At 45.7% G+C, this 24,709-nt stretch overlaps 1 protein-coding gene across 1 annotated transcript in view; it reads left to right on the top strand.

Annotated features, from left to right (window-relative positions):
- The window catches only part of XDH (xanthine dehydrogenase), a 64,878-nt gene that overhangs the window by 20,561 nt on the left and 19,608 nt on the right, over window positions 1-24,709 (top strand). The window contains exons 6-19 of the mRNA XM_023511824.1: window positions 4,248-4,316; window positions 4,644-4,730; window positions 6,307-6,448; window positions 8,277-8,369; window positions 8,977-9,128; window positions 10,436-10,529; window positions 11,354-11,463; window positions 13,542-13,726; window positions 16,008-16,182; window positions 17,557-17,640; window positions 19,908-20,077; window positions 22,153-22,276; window positions 23,955-24,074; window positions 24,543-24,695. Of these exons, the coding sequence (XP_023367592.1) occupies window positions 4,248-4,316; window positions 4,644-4,730; window positions 6,307-6,448; window positions 8,277-8,369; window positions 8,977-9,128; window positions 10,436-10,529; window positions 11,354-11,463; window positions 13,542-13,726; window positions 16,008-16,182; window positions 17,557-17,640; window positions 19,908-20,077; window positions 22,153-22,276; window positions 23,955-24,074; window positions 24,543-24,695 (1,758 nt within the window). The remainder of the gene's footprint in view (window positions 1-4,247; window positions 4,317-4,643; window positions 4,731-6,306; window positions 6,449-8,276; window positions 8,370-8,976; window positions 9,129-10,435; window positions 10,530-11,353; window positions 11,464-13,541; window positions 13,727-16,007; window positions 16,183-17,556; window positions 17,641-19,907; window positions 20,078-22,152; window positions 22,277-23,954; window positions 24,075-24,542; window positions 24,696-24,709) is intronic.

Below are 24,709 nucleotides of genomic sequence, written 5' to 3'. Positions count from 1 at the left end.
GAAAGGGCTCCTCTTCTGTGGTGCAGCACATCCACCTTGGTCCAGCTGTCCAGCAGCAGAGAGCAGAGAGAGGCTCAGAGCTCAGAGCAGCCAAAACACCTGGGCACAGAGGGCAGCCAGAAGCTCCTACAGGTTACTTGTGGGAGGCCTTCAAGAGCTTTATTCAGAGCCTTTTCACTCTAATTTTAGACACAGCTCTGACAAACTTGGGTATCCAGTTTTCCTGTCTAGAGCTCACACTAGACAAAGGTGAGGAAGGCCAGTTAGAGTTGACAGGAGTTGACAGTGTCCATCTGGCAGCAAGGAAGAGAATGAAACCATGAACCAGGCACAAGCCAGATGTGCAGATTCTGCCGTGGCATGTAGGGAGCTTAGAGGAGTCTTTGCTTTGTGCTAACATCAAGTAAGAAGTTGAACAAACTGAAAACCAGCAACTCTTTTTAGATCCATCAGATAAGTGAAGTCTCAGAACAGATCACTGCCCTCACAATTTAAGATGCAGGCAGGCAGATACAGAGACTCACCGTGAATCAGCGCAGACATCTCTGCAGGAATCTTTACCAGGGTAGAAAAAGCTAAACAACAATTAACAAATTGCAGAGAGAACAATGTGCTTACAAATTCCTCTGGGACTCAGTCATACACGGAGGGGGCCTGTATACTTTTGTGAGTTTTACCTCTAAGAATTCTACCTGTTAGAGCTCTGTTGATTTGGAGTAATGTTGGAGAAAAATCCCCTTGAACTTCCAGTAGGAAGAGGGAAAAAGGAATCATTTTGAAATATGCCAGAGCACCCTGTTCTTCTTAACAAGGTCTGCGCTGAGGAGAATCTACTTTACCAGAGCCTAAACTTTGAGTTATATCAGAGCCTAGCCTACTTTGGGAAAGAGAAATACCACACTCCAGTTTCTTCTGGTTTTCTACACGGGGACGGGAAATACACAGCCTAGACCCTTCCCGCCATCTTATCCCACCTGAGGAGAAAATAACCCCCCAGAAGTTCTTGTAAATTGACAGTCCAAGGGCACAGCCTCACCAAGAGACTGGGACCTAATCCTGGGACACTGATACTTTTCCTCTCCTACATCTTATCAGTACATTAACCAAAGGCCTATTTATAGCAAGTCCTTTTCTCCGGTACATCAGGTTCACTTTTCAATAAGAAATGACAAGGTGTACTCAAAAGCAAACACAATTTGAAGAGATTGAGCAAACAGCAGGACCAGGGCTTGATATGGCTGAGATTTTGGCATTCTAAAACCAGGAACGTTATAAAACTCTAATTAATATGCTAAGCCCTTTAATTGAACAAGTAGACACCATATAAGAACAAGTGTGTAGTGTAAACAGAGAGATGGAAATTTTAAGAAAGAATCAAAAAGGAATGCTGGAGATCAACAATACTATAATAAATTGCAGACTGCCTTTGGTGGGCTCAATAGTAGACTGGATATGACTCAGGAAAGAATCTCTGAACTTGAGGAAATGACAATAGAAACCTCTAACATCATAAGCAAAGTGAAAAAAGAGTGAACCCCACCACCAGAAAATCCAAGAACCCTGAGATAACCACAAAAGATGTAACATATGTGTAATGGGAATACCAGAAGAAGAAGGAGAAGAGAAGTGAGGGATTTCCCAAAATTAATGTTAGACTTCAATAGGGTCAGGAAGTTCAGAGAATACTAAGTAGGATAAATACCAAAACCCCATAAAACAAACAAACTAAACCAACCAACCAACAAAAAGCCCAAATGACACCAAGACACATATCATATTCAAACTTCAGAAAATCAAAGATAAAGAAAAATGTCTTGAAAGAAGCCAGAGGAAAAAACATCTTACCTGTAGAGGAAAAAGATAAGAATTAGATTCAACATCTCCTAGAAACCAGGCAAACAAGAAGATATAACAAAATATTTAAAGTATCAAGAAGGAAAAATGCCCACCAACCTAAAATTCTGTAACCTACAAAAGTATCCATCAAAAGGGAAGGAGAAATAAGACTTTTTCATATAAACAAAATTTGTTTCGGTTGCTAGTAGACTTCTCCTGTCAAAAGTATTACAAGAAGTCCTTCAAAGAGAAGGACAATGATGATATAGTTCAGAAACTCAGATCTACACAAAGAAAGGAAAAACATCAGAGAATGACTGACTAAAGGTGAAACAAAGACTTCTATTTTTCTTAATCTTAATTGGCCTAACAGAGTGAGATCCTGTCTCCCAAAAGCTGGTCATTGTGGTGAGCACGGATAGTCCCAGCTGCTTGGGAGGCTGAGCCTAAGAGTTTGAGGTTGCTGGGAGCTATGACACCATGGCACTTTACCAAGGGTGACAAAGTGAGACTCTGTCTCAAAAAAACAAAACAAACAACCCACACACCCCCAAACCCAAAACATAATTAACAATAAGTAAATGAACCACTCAATTACAAAATGGATAAAATAATGAACAGCCACCTCATCAAAGAAGATATATGGATGCCCAGTAAGGATATAAGAGTTCGACATTAGAGAATTACAAATTAAAACCACAATGAAATGCCACCACACACCTGTTAAACTAACCAAACCCAAAACACTAACGCCACCAGATGCTGGTGAGGATATGGCGCAACCAGAGCACTCATCCTTTGCTGGTGGGCATGCAAAACGCACCACCACTTTGGAAGACAGTTTGGCAGTTTCTTACAAAACTAAACATACATTTACCATTCAGCCCAGCAATCACACTCCTTTGTGGTTACCCAAATGAATTGCGAACTTATTTCTACACCAAAATCTGTGCAGCTTTATTCATAATTGCCCAAATTTGGAAGCAACCAAGATGTCCTTTAGTAGGTGAATAGACAAATAAGCTGTAGAACACCCCAGACAATGGGAGGTTATTTATTGCTAAAAAGAAATAAGGTGCCAAGCTGTGAAAAGACACAGAGAAGCCTTACTTGCATATTAGTAAATGAAAGGAGCCAATCTGAGAAGGCTACATATTGTATGATAACAATTATATGTCATTCTAGGGAAGGCAGAACTATGGAGGCAGTAAAAAGATTAGTGGTTGCCAGGGGTTGGGGAAAGGGAAGGATGAACAGGAAGAGCATGGCGGATTTTTGGGGCAGTATAACTCTATTCTGTAAGATACTACAATAGTGGACATGTGTCATCATACTTTGTCAAAACCCATGGAATAGACAACTCCAAGAATGAACTCTAGTGTAAATGACGGCCTTTGGGTGATAACGATGTGAGTGCAGGCCTAGCAATTGTTACAAATTTACCGCTCTGGTGCGGATGGGTGTTGACACTGAGGGAGGCTGTGCGTGTTTGAGGACAGAGGATATTTGGCAATTCTCTGTACCTCCTGCTCAATTTTGCCATTAACCTAAAATTGCTCTAAAAAATGAAAAATGTTTATTAAAAAAAAAAAAAAAGGTAACAAGCCCAGAAGGCTACTTAGTAAAGTAGAAATCTCAGGAAAGTAGCAATGGGAAAATCCAGTCTTATCCAACCTCAGTAGACCTTGAGGGCAGTGATACGTTATTGTACATCATAATAATTCACATCATAAACACATCAATGAGTTATGGAGGACAAAGATCTGAGTAGTAATGTACCTACCCTAATCATGCGGGGCATGTCCTCTGGAGGGCTGGGTGAGAGAGATGGATGACTTACCATTAGCAGGTGCCCTCTCTCTGCACATGGGGCCTGGGGATTCCCCTGCATTGCTCCTTCTTGAAGAGGGAAGATGGAAGAGGCGCTCACGAACCTGTCTTCCCTCCTTTCTGTCTAAGCATAGAGGGGAAGTGCAAGGTGGCAGAGGGAAGGCCCAGGGTGGACAGAGCAGGTCTGGCATCTAGTGGCCATGCTATGCATGTGCAAGGGTCAAGGCCGGAGGTGGGGGGTGGTTCTCTCCTTTTGTGGTACCTGACTGTGATTACCAGTTCTCAAAGGTCACACCGCCAGCCTCCATGGTGCTTCTTTAGAAAATGCCAGCAGGGTATGGTGTCTCCCATGGCTCATGTGTAGAAAAGCTACTCCCTGTTGCTTTTGGGAAATCAGCTGCTCCAGAAAAGTGCCTGAGGCTGGGCCTGTGAGCTTTCCCCACTTTTCGTCTTAACATAACTCCACCATTCTAGAGTGTCTCCTGAAGCCCTGAGCCACAACATACTAATAAACTAGGTTCCTTAGCTTCTGGGAACACTCTTTGCAAATATCCTTATGTGAATGTTCATCATCTCTCTAGGATGGTGGATGCTGCGGTGGAGATGGGAACAATCCAAACTGCTGTATGAACTCGAAGAAAGACCAGGTAGTAAGTGGGTCCTTCTCCTCCTGAAGCCTCGGGGCCACTCTCCCATGCAGAGCAGTCAGTAAACTCTCTAGGCCCCCAGCAGTGGGGTCTGGAAGAGGAGACAACGACCAGCATTGGTGAGAGTCAGAGGATGAAGATGTGAAGGTGCACATTAGCCCTGGGTCCTCTGGCAAGACCTCCTGCTCCTGCTTCTGAGGAGCTGACTGCCCCTGCACTAGCCTGCTGGGGGCTGGGAAGGAGCTCACCTGGAGAAGGGGCTAGATCAGTCCTATGGGGCATTTGAAAGGCAAAGACACCTTATCACCAACCTGTTTTCTTTCCCTACAGATCAGTCTCTCACCATCTTTGTTCAAACCAGAGGAGTTCATGCCCCTGGATTCCACCCAAGAGCCCATCTTCCCCCCAGAGTTGCTGGTAGGTGATGTCTCGGGAAGAGGCCCAGCCAGTGTGCACTGTGAGAGCCTGGAGGACTGCTCTATTTCCATCCCCTCTGGGAACTTTGTGTCTTCCTTGGTGGTTAGGTTTTAGCCTGCATTTCCCTTCCTCTTGTTGACGCCCCTACTAGGTCAAGTCTATTACCTACACTCAAAGCCCCTGCACTTCTCACATGTCACAGTCCTTCCCCAGGTCCCGTGAAGATCGGGACTGGGACTCTGGGCACAGTGTGTAGCAATAGCAGTAGCATGTGGTGGATCAACTATGTGTTGACCTCCTGACTATGTCTAATGTGTACCCCGACCCAAGCAAGCTAATCTGTTCTCTATAAGCTGTCCATCTAGTTTAAAAAACAAGAAAAAAATAGAGCTGTATTCAAAGAGCATGACCTGCAACTTGCAGCTCTGTTTTAAGGCTCCCCCTCTACACCCACTTTCTCACCTTCATGCCAACGTTTATTGCAAGGAAAGAATTGAGCCACTCCCAGAATTTTTCAAGTGCATATTTCTTGGGGGGTTGAGCTCATGAAGACTCCCTACTAGGTTCAACAGGCCAGAGGAACGGCTTGCAGCAGGTCACTGGCACTTCTGTCTGCACTGTGAAACCGTGAAAACATATTGGTTTGATTTGGAGGGTTCTTGTCCAGTGTAGAATACCCACATGCGCTGGGGCCAGACCTCCTACACGTCCCTCTGATACCCCTTCTGTCCCCTCCTCTTCCCACACCTTGTCCACTGCGCCTCCTGGTGTCAGTGTGGGCCACTGCAGGAACCTGGGCTGTCTGCGGGGTTAGTTCGGGTTCCCTGGCAGCAGGTGACCTTGACCAGGTCCTATAACCTCCTTGATCCTCAGGTGCCCCTTTTACCTTGAAAAATGAGGCTCACATGCTTCCTTCATGGAGGTCTTGTAAAGACCGAGTGTGTATTTAATAGCTGCAAAGGAGTTTCTGCCTTAGAACACTTTTTTTGTTTTGAGACGGATTCTCATTTTGTCTCCCTGGGTTGAGTGCAATGGTGTCACAGCTCACAGCAACCTCAAACTCTTGAGCTTGAGTGATCCTGGGGCTACAGGCATCTGCCACAATGCCTGGTTACTTTTTAGAGATGGGGGGGTCTCACTCTTGCTCAGGCTAGTCTGGAACTCCTGATCTCAGATCCACCCCTCAATCTCCCAAAGTGCTAGGATTACAGGCGTGAGCCAGTGTGCCAGGCCAGAACTTATTACATGTGGTATTAATTTCCTCTTCGCCCCTGACTTATACAGGTGGTCCTGCCTTACAAACATCTGACAGATATTCAACTCACACTTACAAATGGAGGCTATTTTGGGCAATAGGGAAAAGTACCTATTCCAACTTACATACAAATTCAACTTAAGAACAAACCTACAAAAATAAATCTATCTTGTTTGTAACCCAGGGACTGCCTGTATCTTCATTCTGAAATGGATATTACATAAGCCAATCAAAGAGTCGATTGTGGATTAAAGCAATTTATCGGGGGAATGGCAGGTAGGAAGAAGGGGACAGTGTAATAAGAACATTACATTTTTCCAGAGGCTGAAAGACACCCCTAGGAAGCAGCTACGCTTTGAAGGGGAGCGTGTGACATGGATACAGGCCTCTACCCTCAAGGAGCTGCTGGACCTCAAAGCTCAGCACCCCAGTGCCAAGCTGGTAGTGGGGAACACGGAGATTGGTAAGGCTGAGTGGCCCAGAAAAGGGGAATGAAAGTAAGCAACGTGCCTGGGCTAGGCTCTGATAGATACTAGGGCTTCCATAGATTTTGTCCTTTTGCCTGCCCTCTTCTGGGGGGTGGTATGATAAGGTGAAGGAGAGGAAATGTCTGGGCATGACATTGTGTTGCCTGTGACCATGGCCATCTCTCCTGTAGGTGCCACCCCCGGGTATGAGGCCTACAGTATTTGCAGGCTGAGGGACTCAAAACGTGATGCTCTCAGCTCAGTGCTTCAAGGGACAGTGACAGATGGGAGAGCTGCCCAGACCTCTGCTAATCTCCAGCCATTGCTCAACCTGGCTTAGCCTGTTTCCACTTTACCAGGCCCCAAGCCTAGTGAGGATCTAAGTGGCACAGCTGAGGTTTCTCTTAGAGAACCTCTGGGTGGCGGGTGGGGGGGCATGGCATGCTTTTAAGCAGTCAAGTTCAGCTTGTAGGAGACTCCTGGCTTTGGTTCTTGAAGGAGCCCCAAAGCCCTGGGTTCTGGTTGGACCCACAGCCACAGAGAGGAGGGCCTGGCTTAGGTCATTGCTGATGGAGCTGAAAGCTGGCCTTGTCCTTGTGAACAGAAAGGCTGCAGTTTGGCAACACGATGGGGGGTGGCAGGTGGGCTGAGACACGCCTCAAGTGATGTGATTTTGGTGACTACCACTTAACAGGAGCCGTGGACCATGTAGTCCAGGGATGCCCTGGCCTAAGGTGGCTGTGAGAATCTTAGGAGAACCTTTGACACTTGACATGTTTCCTGCTATGAGTCATACAAAGTCCAGGGCCCCGTTGTATTCCAAGAGAAAGGAATTCACAAAGATTGTACAAGTCTCACAGTTAGGAAGAATCTCTTCAACCCTTCTATCTGCCCCCTTTATACACACAGGGTGAGAACCTCTGGCCAGTGCAGAAAGAAAGCCTAATCAAGTCAGGACTTCCTGCTTTAATCCGTGTTCTTCATCTTAGGAGCTGATATTCCAACAAGCCCGACTCCTTGAGGCCTGCCCCCTCCTTCAGAAATCCTGAACAGCACCTGGGGGAGGGGGCAGGGGTGAGCAGCATTTCTTTTTAACATCTCCCATGTAGATCCCTGTTGGCAGGGCTGGGAGAGGTGTGTGCTAAGCCCACTGTGTACATCTATTTAGCAGAGGTTCCTAACTTGATGAGACAGAGACTGGTTGCACGTGCGGCCTGGCAGAGCCATGAAAACTCAGACAGATACTAGGGACTGGAGGACAGATTTGAAGTCCTCTCTCTCATTTTCCTTTTTCGGTTTAACGTTAGATTTTCATATTTTTAGTACAATTATACTCCAACCCTAACAATAGTGCAAGTGCTAAAATTTGCCTATTCTTAGCTGTGTGATTTGGGCAAGAAACCTAACCTCTCTGGGGGTCACTTTCTTCACCTATAAGCAGAGATACATCATAGTACCTTGTAGGGTTGTCATGAGATTTAAATGAGTTGAAATAGGTCAGGAGCTTAGACTATGAACATATGGTGTTCACTTACATAAACACACTCACTCATACATTAGAGTGAATTCAAACTCATTTCATTTGAATTCAGATAGGTTTTCTTTTTTTGAGAGGGAGAGAAAGACATACTAATACTTTTAGGGCTCACAGTCCAGAGTCTGCACCTAATCCCACACCTTGTCACTGTGTTTCCTGGCCCCAAGACTCCCACAGAGCACGTTATGGTTGTGACCACGTCATATATCTGGTGTATAATATTGCTGAGGCCTGCTCTGGTGATACACCAATGGGCCTATAGCCTCAGGCTTCTTATTTCTTTCAAGGCATCGAGATGAAGTTTAAGAACATGCTGTTTCCTCTGATTGTCTGCCCAGCCTGGATCCCCGAGCTGAACTCAGTGCAGCATGGACCCAAGGGTAAGGGAGGTTGGCTCAAGCTCACAGAGGGGCTGTGATGCTGAAAATGGGTCACAAGAGGGGATGGCAGGTGCCACAGCAGCTCCCTGTTGGCCCTGGGTGTCTTCTGCAGCCCCCTTCACTCCCTGGGGAAAGTAGGGGCTGGTAAGGGGGCCCCCTTCATTGTCTTTCTCCCACAAAGCTTCCAGGGCAGGGTGTCAGTGGCTAAGAGGCTGTCAGATCTTCAAGAGTTGTTGTTAATGCTGGCTACACATTAGAATCACTCATGGTGGGGGAGAGGTAAGGAGTTGTGCTTAGGTGCTTTTTAAAAAAATACCAAGACTTCATCCCCAGAAATCCTGATTTTGTTGAGTTGAGAGTCACTGGTTCAGAGGGGAGAACATTGGTTGCAGAATCAAGAGGCCTGGGCGTGAGTACTGGCTCATTTATTAGCTGTGTGATATTAGTTAAGCCACTTAACCTCTCTGGGCCCTAATTGCCTCATACATATAAATATGTGGGTCCTGGTTCAGACTTGCCTGGGTTGCTGTAAGGCTTCATAGGAGCTGTATATGAAAGCATTTTCTGAGCTGTAGCAGGGAGTGTTATTCTGATTGTGTGTTCTCAGGCATTTCCTTTGGGGCTGCTTGCCCCCTGAGCCTTGTGGAAAAGACCCTGGTGGATGCGGTTGCCAAGCTTCCTTACCAAAAAACAGAGGTGTTCAGAGGAGTCTTGGAGCAGCTCCGCTGGTTTGCAGGGAAGCAGGTCAAATCTGTGGCGGTGAGTCCCTGTTCAGAGGCGAGCAATGCTCACGGGATGGGGCCTTGCATAGAAGGCAGCGTGGCCTGTCTGGCCTCTGCTGCAGAATTTCACTTCACTGCAGCCCTGGGTGGGCCTTATAAGTCAGTGCTTAGATTTCCCCGGGAAGGGTATGGGTGGTGTCCGTTGAAAATGCAGGGTCCTGGGCCCTGCCCTCAGAGACTCTGACCTTGGGTCTGGGATACTTTCCAGGACCAGGTTTTTGACAAACCCCTCAGGTGCTTCTGATGTAAGTGGGCAGGGGGCCTCTCTGAGAAACACCCTGACTCAGTCTTCACCCCCAAGGTTAGAGAGATTCAGCTTTTTGCCTTCCTCTCTGAACTGGGCTGAGCCTATCAGTAGGTGAATAAGATATATGTCAGGACGCAGGCAAACTTGTAAAGGGGATTTCCTTGCAGAATGAGGGAGAACCAGAGGCGTGGAGGGATCTACACCCCGAGAAGAGGGAAGGAGTCTCTGTTGACTATTCACAGCTCATAGCTGGCTTTCAGACTAGCCCCTGGGTTCCCCGTTTACAAATGCTGATGTTCACATGCATTTGCCAGTGCCATTTGAAGTTCTCAACAGTTTATGCTGCTGGGGAAAAAGCTATTCCTTCTATTTTTAATTTTTTAAAACATTAAAGAAAACGGCCTACTCCTATTCCCCTCTCCACCCCAAGTATAAGCCACTTCTGATTGTAGATGAGGAGACCAAAGTTAGAAAGCTCTCCCGAGTTTCCTAGTTCTGCTAAAATCTCCTTCCAGGAAGAATTTTGTTTTCATTACGCAACTGATTTTCTTTCTGTTTCCTAATAATAAAAACTCTGTATCTGATTCGTCTTACATACGTTGGGGGGTGTGTGTGTGTGTGGAATTGCTGGGAAATTCAGGTCCAAATAGGGCAAATTGTTCAACTTCAACTTCCTCCTCTTTTTCCTTGATCCTTGATCTTTATCTTCCATTTCTGTTTTACTAACTCTATGTGGCCTTTGTGGTAAATCACCTCAATCCTTTCAGAAAAAAGGTCTGGCGAAGTCAAGCAAACAAATTTAAAAGGGCTTATGTTCCAGGACTGAAGCGCAATCCCAGGGGTTCTGATCCCACGTTTTGTGCATTTTTTCTGAATGCCCAAGTTCTGACTGTGCTTGTCTTGTGTCTGCAGGGGATGCAGGTCCTTGGTCCCTCCTTGCAGCAGGTGTCACCTGCCTGCCTTGTGCTCAGGAGCCAGCTGCCTCAGCAAGGGTTTCCTGGGGTGGGCTCTCACGGCACTTTCTCTGCTTGTCCTAGTCCCTTGGAGGGAACATCATCACTGCCAGCCCCATCTCCGACCTCAACCCCGTGTTCATGGCCAGCAGGGCCAAGCTGACTCTCGTGTCCAAAGGTGAGCTTCCTGAAGCAGAAGCCCAGAAAAAGGACATGGAGGAGAGAAATCTCCCTCAATAGGTCATTTTCTGGAGAAACAAGAGTCCAGAGTTCAGTGACCTCTCTATACTAAAGTTTGAATCTGGGGAAGCTGCAGGAGAATGCATCCAGGCTGGGGGCTAGGACAGCTAGACATTTTCTCTGGAAAGAATTCACAATAGAAGAGCTGCCCAGGCACCTGTGTGCTGGGGCTGGAATGTACTGTCTCACCACAGCCCCTTGTTGGATTTTCCAGGAATTCTGTGTGCCCTTAGTTAAACATGGCCATTATTAAAATTTGACTTATATACATTCACCTGAAATAAGTTATAATCAAAACAAAGACAACAAATCCTCCGAATCTGTCACTTGCTAATTATTTTACTTCATTTTGCTCTTCAGGTTATTTACACTGAGCTGTACAGTGGAAATGCTGTACAATTGTGTGCTACCCAGTATTTCTGCCTGGTCAGAGAGTCTCAAAGACCAGCCCAGGTCTGATATTTGTTAGGAGAATTCAGCACATGTGTTTTGTGTATATGAAACACAATCAGCACTGGAAAAGGTGCATGGGACAAAGTCTGGAGGAGGCCAGGCACAAAGAGTGGGTTATTAAATATTCCCCAGCGCACCCCTGCTTAAGGATTCCATTAGAGAACTTGGTCCCAGTTGTGCCAGGAACTCCCTCTGACTGTGGGCATCAGGTGCCATGGTGAAAAATCCGCCTGGTGGGTTGCCCTTTGCTTCTGATGTGGTCCCTGCTTTCCCCTCATGTTGGTCCCTCTTCATCTCATCTCTGTACAGACACCAGGAGAACTGTCCCCATGGACTACACCTTCTTCCCTGGCTACAGAAAGACCCTGCTGAGCCCGGAGGAGATACTTCTCTCCATAGAGATCCCCTACAGCAGGGAGGTGAGATGTTGGGAGCGGGTCCTGAGTCAGCCCACATTAGTCCTAATGCCAGCCTCCAAAAAAGAAACCCGAGTCTGTCGCAGGACCAACATCAATGCCAACATGCATGCTTTTCTCTCTGAAGTTTGCCTGTAATGAACCAACTATCTTCCTCTCTGGACTATGAGAAGTTGCAGGGTAGAGGTGCCTAGGACATGGTTTGTGAAACCGGACAGCTGGATGTGTGGTTCTGAATGAGTCATTGCACCTTTACAGGCCCCAACTTCCTCATTGGTACAATGGGCACATGTCACCTACAGTGCTGGTTATGGTGAGAACTAAAAATAAATATTTCTTAAGATTCCTGGCAGATGTCTGAAAGCCAGTGAAAATGACACAGTTGCAAAAACACTTCCAGCCGTCAACCATGCCTGCCCCACGTCAGGGGGTGGTGACGAGGGTTGGCGAGGGTTGGGTTTACCAGCTAAGTAGAGACGCTGCTGTGAGTGAGATGTTTATGCGCTGACCCTGGGCTGGACAAGGTGTTGGTGCAGACAGATGCCTGCTTCACAAGCAGCTCTTCTGTCCTGCGGGGGTAGGTCTGGTCACCTTTGGCTACCTTACTCTTGTTCTTGGGGGGGGGGTGCTATGTTGTCTTGAGCTGGTATGATTCTCTCCACTCTCAGCAGCTACCAACTCAAGACACATTCCATGATGGGCCTCTCAGGCAGGTGATCTGTGAGCGGCTGGGGAGCAGCTGGCAAGGAGCGAGTGAAGGGCGGCCTGCAGCCAGTGCTTCCGCCAGTGTCCCGGGGCTGTTTTGCCCTTGCTAATTTTGACCTTGTAATGAGAATGCTAATTAAATTAGAGCAATTACATCCCTGAGGTGGTTTGTTAATGATTTTCTAGCTTGTCCTTATAGACCATTTTGAGCGGGTGATTCCCAGAGTTTTGAATTTCACAGTTCAGTAATTTTTTTTTTTTAATTATGAGTAGGGAAAGGCAGAGGAAACAGGCACCGTGCTACCATGGTCATTAACAGAAAAGCTTCATTACATAAGGAAAAGGAGATTTATTACCCAGAATTAGGAAGCTTTCTCAAGAAAGGATGTTGTTAGCCTGATGATAGTTCTTGGCATCCCGGTGGAAATGCTGCTGTGGGCGGGCCATCCTGGGGTGAACTGCTGGAGCCAGGAACTCAGTGCCCCAGGGGCATGTGTGACAGCAGGAATCCGAGGGGCTTTCCATGGCTTCCTCAAGGAAAATCCCGAGGCTGTGGCCGATGAGGGGTTCATTGGGCTTTCCCCAATTGAGCTCCTTTCCTTCTGGTGTGTTGCTTCGAGTTTGCCATGACAGGGTAAGTTGAAACCTCAAGAGGAAGCTGGCATAGAAAGGGCTTGAAGCCATACGGTCGTACCTGGAAATAACTCACACTCTCCTTCTGTCTCCAAAGACAGACCCTGGCCTGGGCCCAGGGGGAAAGTGTGTGTTCAAGTCACTAAGGCAGTAACTGTTTCATGGTGTGGAACTTCCTCTCAGTAAGCAGGATTTGCAAGCATAGCCTGGAACCAGGGACCAGTTAGGGAAAGCTCCTGTAGAAAGCTGAAGCTGCGTTTGCAAACAGCCCTGGGCAGCTCATAGTCGGGCCGAGGGGCCATCATGCCAACAGAGGGTTCAGCATAGCCCCCGAGAAGCTGGGTGGGTGCTGATTCTAGGCAGGGGGTGAGGAAAGGGGGTTCTGAGGAGTCTTTGTGAAGGCTCCGCTCCTGCTCCCTGCTGCTCGTTTGGTGGAGACAACCCAGTTCTACTTGGTCCCTGACTCTCAGCTTTCCTGACCCGCAGGGAGAAACCGTGACACTTTTCTAGCTCCTTGGAATGTTCTCTGGACCTTGTCCTAAAAATGTGTTCGTTGTGCTTGTCTTTGGCTCCTGGGACAAGCTCCCCCACCCCGATTTATGAGGGCGCAGTCACCTCCCCTCCCCTCACCTCACCTCACCCCTCCTCACCTCACCTCATAGCCCTGTTTTGCCGGTTTGCCATTTGTAGTCCTCACAAAACAAGGAGAAAAACAGGCACATTTCTGGGTTTTTTGTTTTTAGGGTGAGTTTTTCTCAGCTTTCAAGCAGGCCTCCCGGAGAGAAGATGACATTGCCAAGGTGACCAGTGGCATGAGAGTTTTATTCAAGCCAGGAACCACAGAAGTAGAGGAGCTGGCTCTTTGCTTTGGTGGAATGGCCGACAGAACCATCTCAGCATTCAAGACCACCCAGAAGCAGCTGTCCAAGTAAGGAGGACAGCAGAATGAAGCTGCTGCTGCGGTGGCATTACTCTGGCTGCACCAGCTGCCATGACAACTGCTTCTGCTATTACTACAACTGCTGTCACCGCTATTACCACTATGCTACTTCCAGCATCACTGCTTGCAGTGTCACCACTGCTGTACCTTTACCATCACCGCTACTGCTATGTGTACAGGTTATTAATACTTTCCTACTATTACTGCAGCTGCATCTACAACTACAATTATTACCGCTACTCTTACTGCTATTACTATTACTATTGTCGCTGCCACTATCACTACCGCTACTACCACTGATGCTACCCCTGTTACTATCACTGCTGTGACTAGTCCTACTCCTGTTATTACTGTTGCTACTAGTACTGCTGCTGCTGTTACTACGAGTATTTATTACCGTTGCTGCTGTTACTGCTTCTGTTACTGCTGGCATGAATACTGATGCTGTTGCTAATATTATTACTGCTTTTTCTTCTATTCTGTTACTTTTTCTACTGCTAGTATTCATTTTGTTAGCATGACCACTACTGCATGTATTACCACTGCTGCCAGTGCGAGTATTATTACTAGTAGTATTGATGCTACTGCTGTTGCTACTTGTTAGGGTATGAGTTAGTGGACATGGGTTTTAAGAAGGATTTCTCCGGACAAAAATTAGAATAGAGAGAAGTTTATTTTACTCTTTCCAGATGGAGAAAGGGCCAACACGATGACAGGGAGGGAGAGAAAATCAGGTACTCTGGCTTTTTATTTAGAAGTTGTAAAGGAGGTGAAAATTTAAGGCTGTAGCCAGATTAAGAGGGGGCTGTGAAACTGCTCCATCTGCTGGCCAGTAGCAGGAACTGTGGCAGGATGTCAAAGTCTGGGAGTCGGGTCTCCTGCCTGTCCTTGGAGATAGGTCTTACTGTGGAGATGTAACTCTGTCACTCTGTCCTTGGGATAGAGCTGAGGCCTGCGGCTCGTGCCCCTGCTGTTCACTCAGGCACTCTATAAGAAGCAGATTCTCAAAAACAAATTTAAAAGAGAGATTTACATCTCTTTTCCACCTGCCCAGCTCTTTTCAGAAGTTGTGCAAAACAGAACTTCTATGGGGTCCCTGTTAGCCAGAGAACTCAAAGGACTGATCTTTAGCTGCTACTAAGGAATTGTGGGGTTAAATATTTTTCTGTTATTTCAGCAAGGCCACCCCTTTCACTACTAACTACTGCTGCTATTAGTATCGCTACTACTGGTACTAATACTATTACTAGGCTATTATACGACAGCAATTGTACCAAGCACTTCACTGGTATTATCCTATATAATCCTTAAAATAGCCACATAGGATCTATAGGATGGGCAAAGCTTAACTGGGGATTTGGAACTTTGTTCCAGTTTCTGCCTCTGACATTTACCAAATTGGTAACATAAGTCAAGTTACTCGCTCTCCCCATGGTAAATGGTAAAACAATTTTCCCTACTGCACTTTTTAATTTAAATTAAAAGTGGTGATTTATATAAAGCACCTAGTATATTGCCTAGTACATTGTAAGGACTCTATAGATTAGTGGTTCTCAACCTTCCTAAAGCTACGACCTTTTAATATAGTTCCTCATGTTGTGGTGACCCCCAACCATAAAATTATTTTCATTGCTACTTCATAACTGTAATGTTGCTACTGTTATGAATCGTAATGTAAATATCTGATATGCAGGAGACCCCCAAAGGGGTCGTCACCCACAGGTTGAGAACTGCTGCTATAGATTTATGTTTTTCTGTTTTCTTTTATCGTATCTAATTTTAAAGATAAGGCTCAGCACCCATAGCTCAGTGGGTAGGGTTCCGGCCACATACACCCAGGCTGGTGGGTTCGAACCCAACCTGGGCCAGGTAAATAACAATGACAACTGCAACAACAAAAAAGCCAGGCATTATGGTGGGTGCCTATAGTTCCAGCTACTTGGGAGGCTGAGGCAAGAAAATTGCTTAAGCCCAAGAGTTTGGGTTACTGTGAGCTGTGATGCCACAGCCCTCTACCAGCCCTCACTACCACATAGTGACACTCTGTCTCAAAAACAAAACAAAACAAAAAACTAAAAATAAAAAAATAAGTTTAAAGATAAGGAAATTGAGGCTCAAAGAGGTTAGGTAATTGTCTGAAGTTTTCTAAGTATCTAAGCCAAATTTTGAACCTAGGTTTGTACAACTCTGAGGCTCGGTCACATAGCCCCACACGAAGGGACTTGGAGGGCTGGGCGGGAACACATGCCCATGCTCTGCTCTCTGGCAGGCTCTGGGGAGAGGAGCTGCTGCAGGAAGTGTGTGCAGGCCTGGCAGAGGAGCTGCACCTGTCCCCCGACGCTCCTGGCGGCATGGTGGATTTCCGGCGCACCCTCACCCTCAGCTTCTTCTTCAAGTTCTACCTGACAGTTCTTAAGAAGCTGGGCAAAGAGAACTCAGAAAACGTGAGTGTGGGCATGGCAGGGCACAGGTTCTCTGCAGAATGTTTGTCTAAGGACTTGAGAATCTGGTCTGGGAGGTGAACTTGCTCCTCTCCTCTGGACATCTGAGGGCAGACACCAGGGACAGCACCCAGGAACCACGGGGATCGGAGCCACCAGTGGGCTGAGAGGCAGAGCACTGGGCTGGGTGTCAGGGGTGTGGGTGTGTTGCTACCTCACAGTGAGAACTTGACACGACTCTCTGTTTCAGCTGTGAAAGCTGCAAAAGGGGCAGGCAAACTAGACGAGCATTCTAGAAGTAGAATTGATCTGACTGGGGTTACAGGTTAGAAGGGGAATGTGGGGTGTGGTGAGAAGGTGGGGTGGACTGGGAACATCAGGTGAGGCACACAGCTAAGGGAGCTAAGGGATGCAGCTGAGGCTGCCAACTGAGACTTGTTCACCCGCATGCACTGATCTCTCACTAGGGATGGGGAGGGGCGGTGGGTGGGGGCAGGGCAGTGTGGTGTGTGGGGGGACATGACCGGTAAGGCCGTCCTATGAGAACTGCAGAGGCGGAGTGTGAAGGAAGCACAAAGGAAAGAAAACTTCACAGACGTGGGGACAGCAGAGCTAAACTCCTCTCTTAAAAGCATTATTAATACTTATTTTTTTCTAATTATAAAAGTAATAAGCACTTATTATGGAAAATTTAAGAAAATATAGAATTGTATAAAGAAAACCTAGAATTGGTCTTAACTCTCAAGTCCCAGAGAAAAATCACTGCTAATATTTTGGTTAATTCCTGTGATCTTTTTCGTACATTTATTCGTCCATTTGTCTGTTACATTGTCTGACCATCTCTTTGTCTTTCTGTGTTTTCCCTCCCCCCACCCACTTATTAATAGATCTATCACCTTCCTGTTTGGATGTATCACTTCCTAAGCAGATTTGGGATCACACTGCACAGACAGTTTTATATCCCCCTTGCTTTTGCTGAGATTGCAGTATGAACATATTCCATCCCATTAAACACTCCCCCTGGAATTGAGGAGGGGAAGGAAGGCTTTTCCAGCAAGGCCAGGGAGAGGCATACCCCCAGCGTAGAGAGCAGCCTGCAGGCAGGCAGGAGTTTGGCATTGGAGAAAAGAGAGACCATTGGGTGTACAGGGTTACATTGGGTGTACAGGGTGATGGGCCATGAAGCTGAGCCGGTTAGTCAATATGGAGCTCTCAGAGCCCGGGTTTGGATGTTGACAGATCTAGCCAGTACTTGAAGGACTATAAAATGTGGAATGAAGGGATCAGCTGTCACTTCTATCAGTTGGGGACAACCAAGAAGGGATCAATGATTGAAATATAGTCCTTGTCACTTCTGCTACTATCTTGCCTCCACAGATGTGTAGTCAACTGGACCCCACCTTTGCCAGTGCCACTCTACTCTTTCAGAAAGACCCTCCAACCAACATACAGCTATTCCAAGTGAGTACAGATGCTGTGTGGCTAATATCAGGCTGCCTCGGGTGATCAGTACTTGACCATTGCCAAAGGACCAACTTGAATTTTATATAGGTGCATAAACCTCCTTACTCTTGTGCATAGATATCCAGGGGAGAAAATAGGAATAATATTGATGTTAATTGTTGATATTTTCCCTTTGTTTGACTAAATTCTATCTTGGGATTAGACTCTCATCTGCTCCTCTTCCTTAAAGAATTTTTCTTTTCTATTTGATCTTTTCCAGCCCCTCTGTGGGCTAATATGCAAAGCCAGGAGTCTTTTTGAGCATGCTAAAAGAAACAAAAACCTTTCTATCAACTGCAACTTTTTGAGAAGTCATTGTGTAAAAGATCAGCAAACTTTTCCTGTAAGCATTTTAGATTTTGAGGGCCAGATAGTTTCTACTGCAACTTCTCAACCCTTTCATTGTAGCACAAAAGTGCCATAGGCTGTACATGAATGAATGAGTGTGCTGTGTTCCAATAAAACTTTATTTACAAAAACAGGCAGTAGGCCAGAGTTGGCTCACAGGTCACAATTTACTGACCTCTGCCGTACAGGATAGTGGTCCAAAGCATGAACTCTGGGGCCTGACTGCTTAGATTTGTAAACAAACTGCTGTTTCATGATCCTGTAACTTTCAAAAACTTATTTACCTTCTCTGTGCCCTTGGGCAATTTAATTATATCTACTTGTAAAGGGGGATAATGATAGTACCTCTTTCATAGAATGGTTTTGAGGGTTAAATGTGTTAATAAAAGTAAATTGCTTAGATAATACCTGGCATATAGTAAACACTCAAAAAACAGGAGCTATTATTTTTATTATTTTGAAAAGCAAATGAAAATAGGACATCATAAAATTAATACTTTTTAAAACATTTTGAAAAAATACAGAAATACATAAAGAAAATAAAGTCATCTAAATCCCAGCTCCAAGAGAAAATTATTGTTATATATTTTTCCTCTTTCTGATTTTCGTATGCATATGTGGATATATATACTATATTTATAATATATGTTATCTTTTTCTATAGAATTTGATTATACACATACAACATTTCATGTCTTACTTTTACACTTAAATATTTTAATTAATTAAAACATTTAATCAGTTAATTAATTTATTGACAGAGTCTCACTTTGTTGCCCAGGCTAGAGTGCAATGGCATGATCATTGCTCACTGCAACCTCCTGGGCTCAAGTGATCCCCCTGCCTTAGCCTCCTGAGTCGCTAAGACTATAGGCACATGCCACTATACCTCGCTAATATTCCTATTTTTTCATAGAGATAGGGTCTCACTTTTGCTCAAGCTGGTCTTAAACTCTTAAAGTCAATTGATCTGTCCACCTTGGCCTCCCAGAGTGCTAGGATTATGAAGAGGTTAACATAACTTCATTTGGGAATGAAGAGGTTAACATAACTTCATTTGGGAATGAAGAGGTTAATGTAACCCCATCTTGGAACTCACTCCCCAACCCCCCCTCCTGGGCAAGGTTGCCCAGGTGGAATCAGCCTATCAGAAGGAGATGCTCCCTCCCCCGCATTTCTGGGCAGCCAGCCTGAAGGCGACCAGCTTCCCCTCCCTTGGCTCTCCTCGGCAAGGTCAGTCAGCCTAAAGGGAGCCAGTCTATCAGAAACAAACAAGCATCCCCTCCTTCAAGCAGCCCCCCTCTAAAAAAGTCCCTAACCAAAAACAGCTTAGCCAATAGCAACCCTGCCCGACAAAACACCTGATGTAATTCCTCTATGCACTTTAGAAACCTCTGCTCACTTCACCTCGGGCATAGCCCTTCCCCCAGGCATATGCTTGTAAATAAATAAAGCACCTCTTTGCTCTTGCATGTGTGTGGAGGTCTCTCAGTGGCAGTGATAAGGTCCTAACAGATTACAGGCATGAGCCACTGCACCTGGCCTGTTTTTATACTTAATATCAAAATTCTTTTTTTCTAATTAGAATTCTTCAAAAGTATATTTTAATTGTTTTAATGGTTGCATATTATTCCATTGTATGGGTGTGGCATAATTTATTTACCTGTCCGGTTTTTCTGTTCTTTATAAGAACAGACCATCCTTATCCCTTACTCACAAGCCTTCCTGTTCCTTTTGCCCCATGCCCCTCTGCTTCCTCTGTTCCACCTGTCGGCTTTGCTTTACCTTCTCGCCCGAAGCTCTCTACGGTTTGCCCTGGGCCTGTAGAGGCACAGTGACTCAGCAGCTCAGCCTAATAAGTGACTGTTTTGTTCCAGGAGGTGCCCAAGGATCAGTCTGAGGAGGACATGGTGGGCCGGCCCCTGCGCCACCTGGCCGCAGACATGCAGGCCTCCGGTGAGGCTGTGTACTGTGACGACATCCCTCGTTATGAGAATGAGCTGTCTCTCCGGCTGGTCACTAGCACCCGGGCTCACGCCAAGATCAAGTGAGTGTCACTGCTGTAGAGGAGCTGGTGGCCCTTTGGGAGGAGGGCGCTGGGGAGCACCCTGGCAGGCACTTCCCTAGTCTAGAAATAGGGAATCATTTCTAAAACACAGTCTGGGGAGCAGCAGGCAGGGTTAGGGGTCCCGTGGCACCTGGAGAGAGTCTGCTGCTGGGAGGTGAGCAGGAGGCAGGGCCACAGCAGGAAAGCCTCGAGCCTGAGCAGAGGGAGCTTACACTGGCGCTGCTGAGAGGCTCTGGACAGGCCCAGGTTAGGTTTGCCTTCCGGATGTTAGGCTAAACCGAAAGGCCAAATCTCAGGAGAACTTGACTTAGCACTAACGAGAAAAACACAGCCCTAGAATCTGTCAGACCTGGATTGAATCCTGGCTCCAGAGCTTAGCACCTGTGACCTTGGCCTGTTTTCCCAACTGTAATAGGGGGGTTTGTGGGAATTAACAACAGTGTTTATAAATCACCTAGCAGTGAATAATTACTTGTACGTGGTTATTGAATTCTGAGAGCTCAAACGGCAAGAATTGCCACTTCTATGATAATGACGCCTAATGCTCACATGGCAGTTAGTATCTGCCATAATCCGGTGGAAGGCGTTTTCCAATATATTGGATCATTTGTTCCTCATGAGCACCTCACAGGCAGGTCCTAGCTATTGTTCTCTCCCTTCCAGATGAGGAAACTGAGGCACGATCAGGGTATATTTCCTGCCCCAGGTCACACAGCTGATAAGTGGCAGAGCTGGTGTTTGAAGCCCAGCAGCACGGGTGACTGTGTGTATGGCTTCTGGGTGTTCAACCCAGCAGGTGTCAACTGCATTAGCGGCAGAGCCTACTGACCAGACCAGCTGGGAAAAACTCTCCTAGCTCCACCACCACGTGGCCTAGGGATCGGGTCTCCTTGCCGTTGGTCTTTTCTCTGTTGCTGCTCCTAGCTTAGAGATGGGGTCTTGGAACCGTGAACAAGACACAGATAAAATCTGACAGATCAGTAAACTTTTCTGGGTCCCTGAAAAAAAGTATAAAAATTGATGGAGTTGTCAACTCCGGGGTTCGTTCTTTTGCTTTTGTCCTTGTCTTGAACCCCTGTTGATAGTGCAATAGCCTACACTGTCTACACTGACACTACCTCCATCCAAGCAATGTGTGGCTGGATGGAGGAGAGTGGGGTGGGGACAGCAGCAAAAATCGGGCTTTCCCGGGCTGCAGGCACTCAGCAGGGAGCGTGGTGAGCAGAGCTGCTCTCACTTGAACATCTTCCTAGTGTAACCTCAGTTCTAATCCCAGTCATACTCTTTCCCGGGGGAGTGACTTTGGATAAGCTACCAAACTTCCCTGAGCTTGAGTTTCCCTAAATGTGCAATGGGGCTAATGATAATTACTTTAAGGGCTCTCGTGAGGATAAACTGTTTGAAGATGATTGGTACTTAGGGAAGTTTACATACCTTTCCTGGAGGTGTTGCTGCCCTATTTCCCAGTGGGGGCACAGGCCGGAGTGATCAGTACCTGGTTTAGACTGTTTTCATTGATAAGCTCTCCAGGCATTCTCCCTCTGTGGGCCATATTGCCTAATTACACCTGGGATGTCCTGTTGTGCTGGGATAGCACCATTAACATGGGGGAGAGCAATCGGGCTGTGTGAAGTTGTTCAGGGCCATTGTATCAGTGGCACAGTGAGGGCCCTGAGGCACTGATTGTGGATGAGTGTTAGCTGGGATGTGGGTTGGAGCTACAGCTCTCCAAAGTTACCCTTGCTCACCGTGATTTGGCTCCCTTGTACTTATAGACCAGATGGGGCACAGTGTAAGGTCCCGGGGCCTGGCCTAGCTTATTCATCTTATGCCTTCAGCAGAATTCACCACAGTACCCTTCACATGGTAAGCATTTAATCAATATTTGCAGAATAGAATAGAATTATACTAGAATCTGATAAAAAAGGAAAGTAGAGAAAGGAGGCATTAGGATGGAGGAAAGCCCATTACAATGAGCGCAGGGTTATCCAACCAGGTGATGGTCCCCCTGCTTCAGGTTAACAGCTTGACCTCTAACCCCTCTCATTTTGCAGCTCCATAGATACTTCAGAAGCTAAGAAGGTGCCAGGGTTTGTTTGTTTCCTCTCAGCTGATGATATTCCTGGGAGTAACCTAACTGGAATTGGTAATGATGAAACAATCTTTGCAAAGGACGAGGTAGGTCTTGGATTTCTTTTTTTTAAATATGAAGTAGAACAAGGATTGAATGAAGTTTTAATTTGTGCTCATTACTTCAAATCCCTAATCTCGAAAGATTATACATTTGCATGTATCATAACCATCATCCAGTTGGTGAGTTTTGCTGTGGATTTCTTTATGATTTCAGGAAAATCTATAAAGAGATAGAAGATGTCCCCTGTCTACTTAATTGCTGGCTGCTGTTTGCACATAGTAGGATAACTCCATGCCAAAGTGGCAATAAAACAAGACTGGTGATTGTGTTTGAATTAACAGTTGGGTTCTTAAGACACACCAGTAAGATCCTTTATTAAAAAAGAAATAAGAATGAATTAAACAAACTAACCAGAAAGGAAATTAGAATGCTGTCCCTGTGTATGTTGATAATTCACTTATATGAACTTATGCAAAAGCTTATCTGTTGATTTCTACTGTCTGAAATCCTACAACAATAATAAAAAGTTTCAAATGTTTGAGATAGCAGCTACAAAAATCTGTGTGCTTCACTGGCAGATAGTTCTTAGTAATTTTATAATTCTAATACAGATCAAACCTTGAAAATTAGATGTGAGTAGTTGTTTCCGAAGGGTAAATTCACCTTACCATTGACGTAAAAGTAAAAGAAAGAACATAAAGTACAAATATGGGATACAAGGACTCCACAAGGACAGCTTTTGTAGAAGAACAAATTGCTTTACGGACGTCAAGCGCCTCTGAGAGCACTGTTATCATCACGGGTACGAGAGTCAGCCAGGTTCCACGGCCTCTGTACTAAGTAACTTAATTGGGGCCTCAAAAGATAATGATCAGAGACACACATGCTCAGTGTCTGTTCCTATCACGAGAAACTTCATATTCCAAAGTGATTAGTTGGATAACAATTTATTATTGTTAATAAGGGGGATGTTGGATGAAAATTATCCCTGGAAGAGATCTGTTCAGCTTTTCTGTAACTGAATTGTTAAAGGATAAAAGCAATTATTATTATATACATTGAAAAATCCCTGTTTAAGGTCGTCTAGTCTAAGAACCAGTATTCAGGAGCTACTGTCTTTGAGTGTCCAGATGGAATGTGAGACATGATCACAGCCCTTTGAAAACATTTTGGCATAAATCTAGGAAACATAGAATAGTATGATATGGTGGAAAGAAAACAAAAGTGGGAGTCAAGGCCTAGGGTTTAGCCCTGATTTAGTAACTAGCTGATCATAACCTAGCCTTCTGCATCTCCATCTCTTCATGTGAAGACCAAGGGTGCTGAAGAAGATCTAAATTGATGCACACCCTTGGCTTGGTGCTGTAGCTCCCACTGTGCTCATGGCAGACATCAATAATCAATCAGAATATTCCATCCGGTGTCCCTTCTCAGTAGCTGCCCGAACTAAATAATCAGAATCGGCCCTTGAGATGAAATCTACTTCCCATCTTGACCCCAGTGATCTCTAAGTCCTATTCTAGTTCTACTGATTCTAAGCATTTACAAAGAGGCATATAATCACCATTTGGTAAGATAAAGAAACAAATAAGCTAGAGCACATTCCTAAAACGTGCATTGATTAGGAAGGCAGTGATTTCCTTTGACTTTTTGAATAATCAGGAAATAATCTGCTTTATGAGGAGCTTGTTTATGGTCTGTAACATTTGCCTCTGCTCCTAGGTTACTTGTGTTGGGCACATCATTGGTGCTGTGGTTGCTGACACCCCAGAACATGCACAGAGAGCTGCTCTCGGGGTGAAAATCACTTATGAAGACCTTCCAGCCATTATCACAATTGAGGTGAGTATGGGTGGCCTGTGGAGAGGACTGAGCTCTCTGTCCCTTGATTCACATTTATGACGATCCTCTAGAGGAGATTCGAACCGCAGGTAGGGATTTGACTAGAGGGCTTTAAAATCCCTTCCAGCTGTGGGATTTCTGGTCTGATGAGACCTTCCTAATGATCTTAGGCTCAGACCTCTGCCAGCCAAACTGAGTTCCTCCTGCCCCAAATTTCAGCTCTGATTACTTCCTTGTGGGATTCTTTGCTTTTCCTTAAGATCCAGGGTTGTTCATCTGGAGCTGAGGGAATGGAGGACTATGATTCCTAGGGTTACAGCTGAGCTTAATTTAAGTCTGTCTATGTAGAGTCTAGCGATTTGCATATGGGAAGAGAGAGGCAATAATTCAGACAGCCTCTTTCTCCGATCGGAAACCATTGTCTTCCCCCCTAAAGCCAAGTGACTGAAGCTTCTCTGTGCTCCTCAGGATGCTATAAAGAACAACTCTTTCTATGGATCTGAGCTGAAGATTGAGAAGGGGAACCTCAAGAAGGGTTTTTCTGAAGCAGATAATGTTGTTTCAGGTACAGCTTTGCCATGCACCCGTGAGAATGGGGTGGGACTGGTTTGTGAATTAAATTCAAGAGATATATA

Source organism: Otolemur garnettii, unplaced genomic scaffold (assembly GCF_000181295.1).
Source record: "Otolemur garnettii isolate 467f Iridium unplaced genomic scaffold, OtoGar3 scaffold00022, whole genome shotgun sequence".
Lineage (NCBI taxonomy): Eukaryota > Metazoa > Chordata > Mammalia > Primates > Galagidae > Otolemur > Otolemur garnettii.
Note: the sequence above shows the minus strand (reverse complement) of the source record. Positions and strands in the feature narration are given on the sequence as shown.